General features: G+C 46.2%; 3 protein-coding genes across 3 annotated transcripts; all 3 read left to right on the forward strand.

Moving 5' to 3' along the window:
- The first annotated feature begins 794 nt into the window (after nt 1–794).
- On the forward strand, nt 795–7831 carry LOC123039346 (uncharacterized). Its single transcript, XM_044462550.1, has 5 exons — nt 795–1027; nt 4929–5319; nt 6138–6326; nt 6651–7478; nt 7569–7831. Exons 1-4 carry the CDS (start codon nt 795–797, stop codon nt 7128–7130), a joined length of 1293 nt encoding a protein of 430 aa, XP_044318485.1. The 3' UTR covers nt 7131–7478; nt 7569–7831.
- Nucleotides 7832–8878: 1047 nt separating this feature from the next.
- On the forward strand, nt 8879–11923 carry LOC123046428 (uncharacterized protein At4g15545). Its single transcript, XM_044469796.1, has 9 exons — nt 8879–9317; nt 9394–9462; nt 10353–10406; nt 10515–10590; nt 10681–10749; nt 10846–11088; nt 11173–11215; nt 11292–11370; nt 11467–11923. Exons 1-9 carry the CDS (start codon nt 9048–9050, stop codon nt 11557–11559), a joined length of 996 nt encoding a protein of 331 aa, XP_044325731.1. The 5' UTR covers nt 8879–9047; the 3' UTR covers nt 11560–11923.
- A 157-nt stretch (nt 11924–12080) lies between these two features.
- LOC123039347 (UPF0481 protein At3g47200-like) lies at nt 12081–13843 on the forward strand. Its single transcript, XM_044462551.1, has one exon. It carries the CDS (start codon nt 12287–12289, stop codon nt 13841–13843), a length of 1557 nt encoding a protein of 518 aa, XP_044318486.1. The 5' UTR covers nt 12081–12286.
- Nucleotides 13844–14685: the final 842 nt, after the last annotated feature.

Genomic DNA, 14685 nt, shown 5'->3' on the forward strand with positions numbered 1-14685 from the left:
ACCAAAAAATTCCTCCAACATTATCTTCAATGTATTATCTCCAAACAACATCTTCATATCATCATATCAACATGCATCATAAAACTACAATCGAGTCCTCCCACATGCATTACATCATAATTTTTTAAACAAAAAAAATATGAACTAGGGTTCATCTTCACACTAACATATGAACTATTGATTAAAGTTCATATTCAATACCACTACTTACTAAAGAACTAAGAAATAGAACTACAATCAAACTAAAACAATCTTAGGTAAAAAAATCCAATCTAAGTTCAAAAATATGAGGGATTTCAAGCAAATTGCGTCAAATCGGAAGCAAGTTTGCAAAAACTAATTGGAGGGATCGGAGGAGCTTACGTTTCTCTCTTCGGGACCATCTCGATCCGCAAAAACGGTGAAGAATCGGTGAAGATCCGATGAGGAGAGTGGAGGAGACGAGAGAGGGAGAGAGGGGCGACTGGGGGAAGAAAGAAAAGAGAAACTGCCAACGAGGGGGGGGGGAGGGGGAGGAGGGGAGATGGGCAAGGGCGCGGGGTCTCGGGCGAAACAACTGCCCGGACCCTACCGTCAGGGGCCCTGACGGTAGGATTGACGGTAGGATGCGACAGAGGGGGGCGGCGGCCGTCTCCGCGTGCTGACGTGGATTAGTACCCTACCGCCAGGTCCCCTGGCGGTAGAGTGTCTAACCCTCCCGCCAGAGCCCATGACGATAAGAAAAAGGTCAAATCTCGAGAAAAAAAATCAATCTGGGACAGATCCTGAATTTATATCGAAAAAAAAGTCGGAACATGAAATTTGGCCTCGCGGGGCGGCTGGAGGTGCGAAGCCTGCAACCACCTGACTGCTCCGTGAGACCATGGTGCTGCACGGGCGCGCAGTTTTGGCCATGCCGTGCGCATTTCCTGGGTGGGTGGCGTGGGTCCAAGGGGCTGCCTGTCGCGCGGATTGATGGCACCGGCACTCTAGCAGGTGTTTGCCGCCGAGCCTCCAACCGCCAGGCAACAGCACGGGCAGCGGGATGGTGTGCGGCGCGAGGGAGGTCCGAGCAACGTGCGTGGCCGTAGCCGTAGCCGCCGCGTTGCGCAACAACCACCAACCCCCGTTGAATTTGCCCGTGCGTCACGCATGGAACCACATGGTTGGTGCGACGAGTACAGGTGTTTCGTGCCGTCGTATCCCTCGCTGGACATATCGATCGGTGCCGTGTTCCGCTGACCTTTTTTGCTGCCTTCGTTTGTAACGCTTGCTTTCTCTCATTTCCTCGGTCGGCTCCCTTTCTCGTCTCTAATGATTTTGTAGGAGCGCAAGTGTTTGTGTGTCATATTGCATTACACAATCCACGCACGTGCAGGCCTTTTAGGACAAAGCATATACTCCCTTCATTCGACCATGTAGTGCGCTCGCGCTTTCCGATATCCATGTTTGACCGTAAATTTGATCAACGAGACTAACTGCGCCGGGAGCAAAAATACGAATTCAATGGTATAATTTTTGCTCCTGACGAGTCGATCTTGTTGGTTCAATTTATGGTCAAAATTGAATCTTGAAAAACGCGGGCGCACTATATTGTTAAATGAAGGTAGTGTACAAAAAACAAAGGGATCTCTTTTTATCTTTGCTCCTATAAAAGACTCAGTTGGTGATGATGGTGTGTCTGTCATCCGTCATTTCTTGCCATTAGATCTGCATCTAACGGCTGTGAGGTAAGTTGTGGCGCTTTTGCAACAATAGCCCACTTCTCTGCTCCAATTTGCAGAAAACCCTTTATTATTTTATAAGAAACCACATCTCTCCCTCGCCTCATCAAAACAGCCTAAGAAATATATTTTGAGTGAAAAGTAATATATTTTTAGTGGTATATATATATATATATATATATATATATATATATATATATATATCAAAACAAGAGTGTTTTCTTTCAATTTTGTGAACAAGTACTATTCTACTTTGTATTCGTTGCAACGCACAGGCACATTGCTAGTTAAAGTCAGTTGTTAACTATAATCAACCGCATTTTTAAGGACCCAACACCATTATAAAACGTCATCTGAAGTACAAAACCAAATCTCTACTATTTAAAAAGAACGTAAGGTTCCCATTTCACTTTTTTTTCCACCTCCCCTTCGTTCAACCTTCCATGTATATGATAATCAATCACCTTAATATACTTACCTTCTGAACCAATTCTACTTTAGTTTACTTACCAAATTTCTAATCAAAATATAAGGTAACTCATAGTTAGAATTTGATGAACATTTATTTACACAGTCGCATTATAATTGACAGGTAAATCACGAACTAGCGTAATAGAATATTTATATCCTTTGCAACGCACAGGCATTATTCTAGTATAATAAAAAATACATTGAGGCCGGACTATCAAATGAACGATGTCACCGCCAGAACAAACCGATAACGCGGTGCTCTCGCTGCACCCGACCGGGTCCAGTTTGATCTTGTTGACGACAACTGAAAAGTTTCGTGCATGTGCACCTAGAGACCGCGCAGGCGCTATTGTCAAACTCTTGAATCGGTCTGAATCACCTGACACAGGAACTTGTCGACATGTCCGCACGATGAGAAACCCTAAGCTCGTTGTCCCGAGAAGACGACGAAAATCCACGCCGGAGGTCCGTGATTCTGTCCCACCGGAAGACTTCGAGGTGGATGGCAACTCAAGAGACCATCTCGACAATGAAGCGCCGGCGGCCGCTACCTCCGCGAGGACCACACAATTCCCCACAAGCCTCATGGCGGTAAGAATCGCCACAAGAATGAGGGCAAGACAATGAGACTTTCTTTCATGCCAACGAAGCCACCATCGTCTCGTTTGAGTCGATAATTGGAGACAAACCCTAAGTTATCCGTACTCATACCACTAATGGCCCGAGCCATGGGGTCTCGGCCCTCTCCCATCGTCGGAGCGACAGACACAGAAAAGGGGTCCCACAGTCAACGCCCATGAAGTGGATAGATCAGCCGCCGGTCAGTTCGCCTTGATCGCGAGAGCATGGAGGAAAAACACCTCGCCGATATGCCTATTTTGGCCCCTTTTAAGTAAGCATCTCGCTTCAAACAAAATAAAAATAAAAATGGTATAAGGCAAATATTCCGTAATTAGAACACGAGTGCGTAAAATGCTTTTACAAAACTTTAGCTTACAAATTGCCTATTTATTTTAGAAAAGATTTATGAATAAACCTAGCCAATACTGGGGTTTTTTTTTGCCTAAACCCCTCTTGTCAAAACATTGATACAAAAAACACACCATTTCCGAGTTGTTAAAATTTACAGATTTTTTTTGCATACAACCTACATTGTAAGTTACATAATTTGTTATGCGAGAATCATCTTGTAATTTTGTGCCAATCATTTTATATTCATGTTCTTTACAAAAAGATAGTCGATGTTAAGTTTCTATCAATCCTTTACATCGGTAAAGAAAAAAGGATTCTTAATTTTCAAAACTTAAAAAGTTTGACTTTTGCTATCCATATGCCCATTCTCTGGATAGCACTTTCCGACACCATTATAGATGTACACGGGAATCGCAAATTCAACATGTATAAGGTCAATTATCTGATATTAAAAATAACTTCTCTTGTAGAAGGGCAACAATCAGTATTTGAAAATGCCCCAAAACAATAATGTAACGTCCCCCTTCCATAGCACTACCTCTGCTCGAAAAAAAGAGACTTGAACTACAAAAACGTCTTACATTAGTGTACAGAGGGAGTACATACTGACCGGGTGTGGATTTTCGTAACCTGAATACATAGGATCTCGTTTTATAAAACTTAGAAAAATTACATTATGATCATACACGTAAGTACAAACCTATCCGCATCATTGTTGTGATAATATACTTCATTTGCATTATGTGAAAAATCAAATGTGAACACAAGTTACACAGTTGTTTCGTAGTACTTGTGTAACTCAATTTGTGATGTTTGTACAATTCATGAATTAAATGTGGGTTACGTGTCACAAAAATTATCCAATGAATTCATATTTTAAAAATGTTCAGCGGTATAACTTTTGTGTCATATAAGGCTGGTCATAGTGGAGAGTAACTTAGACTAGTAACATACATATGTTACTAGTCTATGTTACTACCTTCATAGTGGGTAGTGTCATAGGTGTGGTAACATAGTTGCCTTCATTTATTACTTTGTAGACTCATTATGCATTGGAAACCGCTATGTGATGGTAACATATTATGTTACTCTATTTGCCTCTCTCCTCATTAACTACTTGCCACATCATCAATTTTGCTTATGTGGCATCTATGTTACTACCTATGTTACTCCCACTATGACCAACCTAACTCACTGAATATTGGTCTAACTGATAGTCAAAGTAAAATCTTGACAAATGGGGAAGCTTTAAACTGGAACCGCCGAGGCATCATATCTTCGTACGAAAAGTAAGAAGGATAAGTTACTGCCCATTCTTTATGGTTTCCAATAGGCAGTGAAGTTTGCTAGGAGGGATGGCATTTGCAACTTTTCTTTGCCGGCAGTTTCTTCAGACATGCATGATATTTTCTTCAGAATAGCATGACAGTTTCTTCAGAGAAACATTTTTTTTCTAAAAACTGTCACTGTTCGATCTCGCGTCGTAACTAAAACTGTCATCAAAATGTTTTCGTTTGTCGTCCCCTCCCAGAGAACGTTAGCCAGATAACAATTCCGGTCTTTATGTGTACATTCTTCTTTTTTCTACTTTTCCAAAACTTGAAAATACGCTTTCACCCGGATTTTTTAAACAACACTAGATCATACGCGCCCACAGTTCTTTTAGCATTTTCTCACACCAACCACCTAGGCACCTACCACAAGCTACAACCTGGGGTCGGACTCGGAAAGATCGAGGTTTTAGAGGAGGGGCAATTCCGTCAATTCCCAGAAAGAGTAAAGGGCGAGACAATCTCGGCCGTGTTCCTCGCGGCCGCGGGCGGGCAGCAGCGCCCGACAACCCGCTATCATCCGTGCACGTTCAAACGCCTTCAAATCTCCCCAGCGCCCGACAACAGCTCATTCTCGATTCCCCTCGTTAATATCCCCCAAATTTCACGACTTCTCCTCCCCAAATCAAGCTCCGGCTCGCTCGGCCCCAGACCGCGGCCGGCTATCCATGGCGGGGGCGGAGGCGGTGGAGAGGGCGCACGAGCTCTACCGGGGCGGCCGCCACCGGGAGGCGCTCGAGCTCTACTCGGCGGCGCTGGCGGCGGCGCGGGGCCCCGCGCAGCGCATCGCCCTGCACAGCAACCGCGCCGCCTGCTACCTCAAGCTCCACGACTTCCACAAGGTCTCGTCCCCCGGGACCCCGGCTTCCCTTTGCTGATTGCACTTGTCCTGAATTGATTTGACTCTGGGTAGATTCCGGATTTCCGGTGCGGCGCGCGCCTGGGGGTGTCGTTTAGGGTGAAGGTGCGGTCTTTAGCCCTGTGGGTTTCGAGATTTCCGCGAGCTTGTGTGCTTTAGGGTGCTTGAATCGCTCTCTTATCATGATCTTTGTGGCCACGGCCACGATGTACTAGCACAACTCATGAATCGTACCCTGTTTACCGTTGTGGTTGTCTAAATTTGGCTGACCTGCTGTTAAATTTAGCGCTGTAAGGGGTATCAAAATCCAGTTTACTGTCTTGACTGAATTGGTGAAGCTGCCAGGACAAGTAATACCTTGCTTGGTTGTTGCTTTCCCAAAATTAGCAGACGTGCAGAAGATAAAAACTGAACGTGTACATGGCATTTCCGATGTACTAGCCAACAATGCATAAACCATGGGCTTGCGAAATTTTTAACCGTGTCTCAGGCTCTGAACCATCTAGCACTTCTGTGAAGCCTGACTGATACATCTGACCAACTGGGTTTTGATATTGAATGGACTGTTTCTATGGAGACATTTTATTGTGGTGTAAAATGTGAAATTTCGTTGAGTAGTCAAGTATATCTGCATTGATGATCTAGTATGTGCATGAGAAACAAATGTGCCCTGTTACGATGCACACTGTTGTTGTGTATTCTCTGGAATAAATACTCCTGACATCATTTATTGTACCTTTTTTCTATGTTATCACCATGGTTAGCAACACTGAATTTTCTTCTTTTATGATAATCTTATAGGCTGCAGAAGAGTGCACATCTGTTCTCGAGTTGGATACCGAGCATACTGGAGCTCTCATGCTACGTGCCCAGACTCTTGTCACTCTAAAAGATTACCAGTCGGCTCTATTTGATGTGAACCGGCTAATTGAGATAAATCCATCCTCTGAAGTATATCGGAACCTTCATGCGCGACTGAAGACACAGCTGGTATGCTTCTTTAACTGAATCTGTTCTGCTAAAGTCTAGTTTCTTGCATAAGCTTTACTTCGAATGCAGTGCGATCAGATGCAAGTATATAAGTACAGAGATACCCTTGAATAATTTGAATGCAAGATTTAAGGAATAGAACATGGCTTTGTTGTTATGTTGTATTCGAACATATCTTTTGTATAGAATTTTTTTTTTTGGCAGTTGACATCAGTGCATCAACTTCTCTCTTTTTTGTGCTGTTGGATGCTCAAACAATTCTAGCTGTTTAGTTTACTGACCAAGTCTAACTCCCTATCTTTTGTATAATTTTGAACTTCGAAGTCACTAGCTCCGATTCCAGAGTCTGAAGAGGAGTCCCTGTATACTGAAGAAGACAAAGAAGATCTGACACCAAAAGAGAATACAAAGAATGAGACTGTCGTTGTTAAGTCTGATCAACCTTCTGCAAAACTGATTCTTGAAAATAAACCTGTAACAAAAGCTCTGAAGGTTGAAGTGCCTCCCAATCTGCCTTCTAAACCCGAGGGTGGGGTAACCGTACAAAAACCAAAGGGCCATTCAGAGCTTGATTACAAGAAACCTTTAACAGAAGCTCCGAAGGTTCAAGTGTCTCCCAGTCTGCCTTCAAAACCCGAGTGTTGGGGCACCATCCAAAAACCGAAGGGCCATTCCGGGCTTGATTACTCGAAATGGGACAAAGTTGAGGATGATTCGAGTGAAGATGACGAGGATGATGACGAAGATGACTTGCCTCGGTATAAATTCAAAGTCAGAACCATTGGTGTGCGTACCGTGAAGTGAATGGGATCATCAATAAATAAGTTTACTCCATGATCTGTGGATAGCCGTTTGACAGCATCCCTACTAACTGTGGTCCAATCTGTTCGGTTACATCTTGAAATACTCCCTCGGTTCCTAAATATAAGTCTGTTTAAAGGTTCCAATATGGACCACATACGGAGCAAAATGAGTGAAAATATGTCTATACATTCGTATGCAGTCTATATTGAAATCTCTAAAAAAACTTATATCTGGGAATGGAGGGAGTACTTGGATGAAGTGTTGCCGACTGGTGTTTGTTTAACTGAAACTCAACTGTGGGTGAAGACATAAGTACCCGCTGCTCTCGCCTCGTGCGCTGCAGCTCAGGTAATTCTCACAAATTCTTTCTTTCAGATCTGACTAGATTTTGAGTTGCGGTTCATGTGTCGGCTCGCTAATGTTCACATTATTATGCAGGTTTCTGGATCTGGAACCTTAGCAGAGGAAACAAGTCTGGAGTGAAATCATGTTTTCAGCGCAACCGTGGGATGGAGCACAGCATGCAAATCCTGTAGGGAGCCCCTCTAGATTCAAGCTAACAATCTTAGTCCGTAGATTGCAGTCTCTGTACATAGATTGCGCATTCATCGTGTATAAAAAGCTTATTTGTGTCTGCCCCAAGACATTGTCTCACGATTTCAGTCAGCAAATTTGATGCTAATATTTCATGATCCAACCAATACCGGTTCCTTTTTTGCTCAACTGCGATGAATGTGCTGATTAGTCGCACTCACACTGTAATTAGAAAAGTTTCTGCCATGCTACCGCATTGATACCCGGATATTATGAATAAATGCTATGATTTGATTTGACTAAAATCATCCATACCAAAACTTCCATGTCATGACCAGAACCGCACTTTTTTTATTATTTTTTGCCATCAGCAGTGATACTTTTATGAATAAAGGCGAAAGAATAGTTCGCTTTGTGCTCACTGCGCAGCTGCGTGCTTTCCTCAGGCCGCCCTGCTGCTCCTTATATAGCCTCCCTCCGCTGGCCGCTCGCATGGGCAGGCGAGGTGGTACTAATCTCCACTGCGCCCTCCTCCCCGCCGTGCGGCTGTGAGCTTCTCTGGGACAAATGGGCCAGGCCCGTGACAGCTCCACAATTATGGACCAGGCCCGTGGCTAGAGAGCTTCTTCGCTAAAGCAGAAGTAGCCCAGTGCCTATGTGCCCACCTTTTCTTTTCTGAAAAAAACCCATACTGCCTCCTTTTCTTTTTGCGAATATAAACTTCCTATTTTTAGGGGCTTTTTGGCATAAACTGCTTGCCAACAATCGAAGAAGATTTTGCGCCATGCAAGAGCTTTCAAAATACCAATGGCCATCAATCACATCAAATCAAATCATACAGTCTTTCCTACCAACCCTTATTTATCTTGTGGGTGCGACCGCAAGTATGGCACTAATAGAAGACCAAAAAGACAAAAAAAAAGAAGTTCATTAAACCTTTGTAGAAAGTAGCGTGAATACAAAATTATACTCCCTCCGTTTGAAATTACTTGTTACAAAAATGGATAAAAATAAATGTATCTACAATTAAAATACATCTAGATACATTCATTTCTTAGATGAGTAATTCCGAACGGAGGGAGTAGGTAGAAAAATGGGCAAAAGAAAAGGAAGCCAAGACAAAGCAGGCATGGAAACCGTGTTTTCTCTTAGAGAGAGCAGCATGGAAAATGAGTTGGAACTCCAACAGTATACAGCTGCCAATCCACATCACATCCCAAAAACAAATATACTCCTACTAAAAAATTAGAAGGAGAGAACGCATCGTTAGAAAATTTCCAGCCCTGCCCCTCCCCGGCGCCGGCGACCACCGCCGCAGCCGCCACCTCCTCCAGGAGCGCCGGCGTCGCCCGTCCGCACCCGGCGGCGGCGGCGGAGGCAGCGATGGCGAGGCAAGAGGCCGTGGGGGCCGCCACGGGGGTGGACTTCCACCTGCCGGACGAGATCCTGGCCGTGATCCCCACTGACCCGTACGAGCAGCTGGACGTCGCCCGCAAGATCACCTCCATGGCCATCGCGTCCCGCGTCTCCCGCCTCGAGGCCGACGTCGCGCGCCTCCGCAGGGACCTCGCCGACCGCGACCGCGGCGAGGCCGACCTCCGCGCCCGCCTCGCCGACTCCGACGCCCGCCTCCTCGCCGCGCTCGACGAGAACGTGCGCTCCTGTCGCCCAACACGTTTGCTGCCCGTGAAATTCAGATTTGTGCTTAGGTGGTCGTGCTTGATTGCAGGCGAAGCTGGTGAAGGAGAGGGACACGCTCGCCCTGACGGCCAAGAAGCTGTCGAGGAACTTGGCAAAGGTGCGATTTCCCATTTTTGTACATATCTTTAAGCTCCGATCTTAGTGGGATTTCTCTGATTTCTTACTAGGATGTTTCATTATTAGAGTGTAGGAGTATTTGTATGTGAAACCTGTCAATTTTGATTAGAAGCGTGGATTTTTAGACTTGTAGTGTCTGTTTAGTAGTACAAACCTAGTCTAAAGCCTTGTCATGTTAGTTTCATTTGTCTGTTTATGGTTCTGATGTGGCTTCCAATGCCCATGATTATTGGCCATGGCAGAGGTGGAGTCGAACACTCCGCATTTCATGAAATTGGATGGAATTTGTCTTCCTATTGCTGACTGCTCTTCCACAATTTTTTGTGAGTTTTAGTGTCACTCTGTTGGAAGGTTACAGCTTTTGTTTGACTTATCAAGGTTGCACAATGAAAATTTCACAGCATCAATCAGCTTAGGCTGGACTACGAAATCCTGATTGCAAGTCCTGTTAGTTCTGTCAATTTCATTGTTGCAAACAATTCGGTACAGTTTTACTTGTATAGGGGCTTCAACTAAAAATGGGCCATTAAGCGATAAGGTGATGTGGCTGGTAGACTAACTTGACTTTGTTGTGCTCATAGTGAACCCTGTGATGGCTAGATAATTTTGAAAAAAGAAATTTAGAAGACTAAGCTACTAAACCAGATTTGTGGCGATTGGTTCAAAAGAATTAAAACAAACCCGTGACTTTACTGTCGGTTACACAATTCTGTAACTCTTGTCTCCATTCATCTCAATGCTTGGTATGAGCTTACAAGGGAATGCTAATTACCATTAACTTGGTCATAATTCTAATTATCCAAATCAACATCAACATTTTTTTTTTGCTTGCTAGTTGACAAATTACTGAAGTACTTCTGTTCTTCGCAGTTAGAGGCATTTAAGAAGCAGTTGATGAAATCGCTGAGTGAAGATAATTTATTGGTGAGTATTATCAATCAATATGTTCTTTCCCACTTACTCAGATATTTCTAGTTTCGGTTGTGCTGGTCTTTATTGGTGACAAGTAACATTACCTGCAAAACTGCACAGCAATTGTCAGAAACAGGTGAAGATCGTGATGTAGATGCAGAAAATAATGGGACCGCTCGAATTCCTTCCTGGAAAGGTGCTGCTCAACCTCAAAAGTTTGAAAACTTCTGTTTAGACAAAGTTTGTGTCTTTTCCTTGATTTCGTATTGAATACTTGAATTGACAGATGAAGTTTCAAGCAGTCACACCTCTTCAAATACTTCCAGCAGATCCACAATCACCGAATCAGCCCAAGGTGTCATTAGTTAACTCTTACTGTTGAACAACTAAATCGTAACAAATATTACATTTTTTTCCGACTGGCAGTTGCTTACTATGGAAGTATTCACAGGATACCAGTTCTCAATCACACCATATGTAGCCCCCCAAATAACTCCTGGTTCAACACCAATTATTTCATCCTCTAGTGGTTCCCCACTAGCATATTCAACTGGTCCATCCACTCCGAAGTTCTATTCTGGTCCAACATCGCCTACAAGATCACGTTCTGAAGACCAATCGGCATTTTCATCATGGAATGGATCAAGTCATCAGTATTCAGCCCCTGTCTCTCCTCAACGCCGCTCATTTGCAGGTCCTACACAGTGGATTATCAATGGGGGCCTGCTATATTCATCTGGGATAGTTCCTTAACATGTTTGTTCTTTTATATTTCCAGGGCGACCTCGTATAGATGGAAAGGAATTCTTCCGACAAGCACGGTTGGTCACTATGCTGTTTACTCTCTTTAGTAATTTATAGTTTGTTCATACTAACACTTGTGGGTACAAATACCAGGACACGACTATCTTATGAGCAATTTGGAGCATTCTTGGCAAATATTAAGGAATTTAATGCACAGAAACAATCGCGAGAGGTAGCATGGTTCACCAGTATTTATAACCTCTCAATTCATTAGTATATCCACAAAAAACATGTAATGTGATGATTTATACTTGATCAATTTCTACAGGACACCTTGTCGAAAGCAGAGGAGATTTTTGGAACAGAGCACAAAGACTTGTACATTTCTTTCCAGAATATGCTTAACCGCAACCAATCGTGAACCTGTCATAGGCTGCCGTATTTCTTCTTTTGAACAAGCTGGTTTAGTTCATCGGTATGTCTCTTCGGTCTAAACGACGGTACCATTCTGCTGGGGTAATAATTCCTATGCCAGGCCATCTGTTTCCAAGAGAGCGTGTATCGTTGGAGTTCTCGTTGATCACAAGATCATCTCCTTAGAAATCTGTGCATAGGCCATTGTAGTTTTGGTGTGGCCATCCTCAATAACATGATGTAAATGGGTATGGTCATGCATGCATTCAACAAGGAAAAGTTTCTTTTCTTTTTGCGAACAAGTGGAAGTTGAGACTGTCAGATATATTGGTCTGTGTAATTGACTTGTGAATTGAAGCTCGTTTTCAGCACATCCTATCTTTCCTACTGCACACTCAGTTGCAGATTCGTTAAGGCGTGCATATCATCATGACATTATAAAAGCCTAATAGTATGTTAATCATGGATCAAAAGTTGAAAAGGTTCCTCCAGGTTGTGTTGCATTGCACGTCGAAAAAGTCGAAATGTTTCCTCTATGGCTCTATACATTATGCAAAGCCGCATATTACGAACCGTGAGTAGACCGTTGTTGGTCTATAAAGAGGGGCGATATCTTCTGCTCGAGGATAACTGTTGCAGTCTTTGCTTCTCAACTCCTGTTCTTCTCTCTTCATTCTCTGGTGGTTAGGCCATTTGTGTTTGTTAGTTTCCAGTAGTTATCTTAGGTTGCTGACATGCAGCAAGTACCTTGGGAGTATCAGCTGGCCGTGGCTGATTACTGGAAGGGGAGGCCGGCGGCCATGGAGCCAGCAGCTACTGCATGGGTTCCCGGCCTCCCTTTGGAGCTGACAGTCGCTGCTCCTGCTGCTAGCCACGGTGATCTGGCCGTCAGCTCCAGCGGACAGCAGCACCAGCACCAGCTGGTCATGGTGGAGAGCACCACCGACCATCACCATCAGTACGAGTGGAGCGGTCCGGTGGAGGCGTTCGAGGAAGCAGCGCAGGCGTTCGAGGACAAGCTCGGCAGGACGGAGACGAAGATCCACCTGTTCCCGGCGAGCATGGTGGACCTCGCCGAGCGGTACGCCGCGTCCAGGACCGTCTCCATCGGCCCCTACCACCACGGCCGGAGCCCCGCCGTCCTGCAGATGGAGAGCACCAAGCACGTGGCCTCCTGGCACTTCGTCAGGGCCTCCGGCCGCCCCGTCGAGGAGCTGTACTCCGCGGTCTGCGCCGTCGCCGACGAGGCCCGCGGCTGCTACGACGAGGGCAGGGTGCGTGGTCTCGCTGACGACGACTTCAAGCCCATGATGTTCTTCGACGGCTGCTTCCTGCTGCAGTACCTGCTGTACGCGTGCACGTACGGCGACGACAACGACGACGACGAGGGGATGGCAGTAGACCAGGCGCTGAGGAGCGCCTTCAGCTCCGACAACGACCGCATCTTCTCCGACGTGGTGCTGCTCGAGAACCAGCTCCCGTGGGTGGTGGTCGAGACGCTCATGAGCTTCTTGCCCGCGCCCGGTCTGGACCTGCCGAAGCTCGTCGGACGCGTGAAAGGCTCCCTGCAGGCCCGGCAGGCCCTCGACGAGAAACCGCCCGCGTGGGACAGCAGCTACACGCCGCCGCACCTCCTCGGCCTCCTGCGGTACTACATCGTCGGAACCGGCACCAAGCTCTCGCCCGAGTCCTCCCGCGGCCTATCCGAGAAGGCCGAGAAGGTGTCCATCTCCGTGAGCGCCGTGGAGCTCGCGGAGATGGGCATCCAGCTGACGGCCACCAAGACGGGGGCGGAGCTGAAGGAGATGGGCGTCAAGAAGGGGCTCCTCTCCGGCGAGCTCTTCCTGGCGCCGCTGTCCCTGGACGACGCGAACGCTTGGTTCCTCGTCAACATGGCGGCGCTGGAGCTGTGCACGACGCCGGACTTCTCCGAGGCCGACGACGAGCGGTCCACCGTGTGCTCGTACCTCTGCCTGCTGGGCATGGTGACGGACCGCGTGGAGGACGTGCAGCAGCTGCGCACGAATCACATCTTGCAGGGGGGAGCGGGGCTGACCAACGAGGACGCGCTCCGCCTCTTCATCAGCCTCGAGAAGCACCTGCGCCCCGGGAGATGCTACCTCCGCACCATGCTGGAAATCGAGAACTACAGGGTCCATAGGCCGGCGAGGACTATGGTGTACAGGTTTGGCTACAAGAACATGAAGACTATCATCAGCGTGGTGACCATCGTCGGCGCACTCGTCGGTTTGCTCGAGGCAGTCAAGCCGGAGGGTGTAGCCGGAGGGTGATGGTAGGTGAGCAGGGCACGGTTCCTCCGGCGACCGCGTCGCCGCCCCTTGCTTGCTTCCGTCACGTGGGGTGCGTGAAATAAGGAGGTCGGTCTGTAGGGCGTGGAGGATTGCGGGTATGGCCTTCGAGGAGGCCGCGGTGGAGGTGAGCTCGTTGAGGTGGCTCCGCCATTGAGCACTACCAGCAACCATGTGCTTATGTGCCAAAGCATATACATGAGGTCCTAAAGAGCAACCTTTTGTTTGATGATTTTTTTTCTTTTTTCGAAAAGGAGGGTACCCCGGCCTCTGCATCAAGAATGATGCATACGGCCCTCTTATTAACCAAAGCAGCAAAGTGTGCATACAAGGTTCCATAGTCTCAAAATCAAACAAAGAAAATGCAGCCCATATCGACACACAGACTAGCCACAGCTCATTGCATTTGAAGAAAAAATTAAACTAGGCCGACGAGGAACGTGATCTACAACTTTGTTAATTAATTCCTGGATCATGGCGTGCTTTTAGTATTCGATCGAGTAGCAATGGATATATATACCTCGTATCCCTTTTTCTAAACTTTCCAACAAAGCTGAGCCTGCAGTGTGGCCTTAGACCCTTATTGTATGTATCAAGATAAAAGCACCACCTTTATGCTCGACTGTGCCTTCTCTTTTCGATGTAACACTAGTGCAGAACCGGACTTTAGCGCCGGTTCGTAAGGGCTTTTAGTGCCGGTTCTACAACCGGCACTAAAGAGTGGAGACTAAAGCCCCCCCCCCCCTCATTACCGGTTCGTAACACCAACCGGTACTAAATGTTTTTTTGGGGCGGGGGGGGGGGGTGGTGGTTTTATTTTCCAT

Source organism: Triticum aestivum, chromosome 2B, assembly GCF_018294505.1.
Source record: "Triticum aestivum cultivar Chinese Spring chromosome 2B, IWGSC CS RefSeq v2.1, whole genome shotgun sequence".
Lineage (NCBI taxonomy): Eukaryota > Viridiplantae > Streptophyta > Magnoliopsida > Poales > Poaceae > Triticum > Triticum aestivum.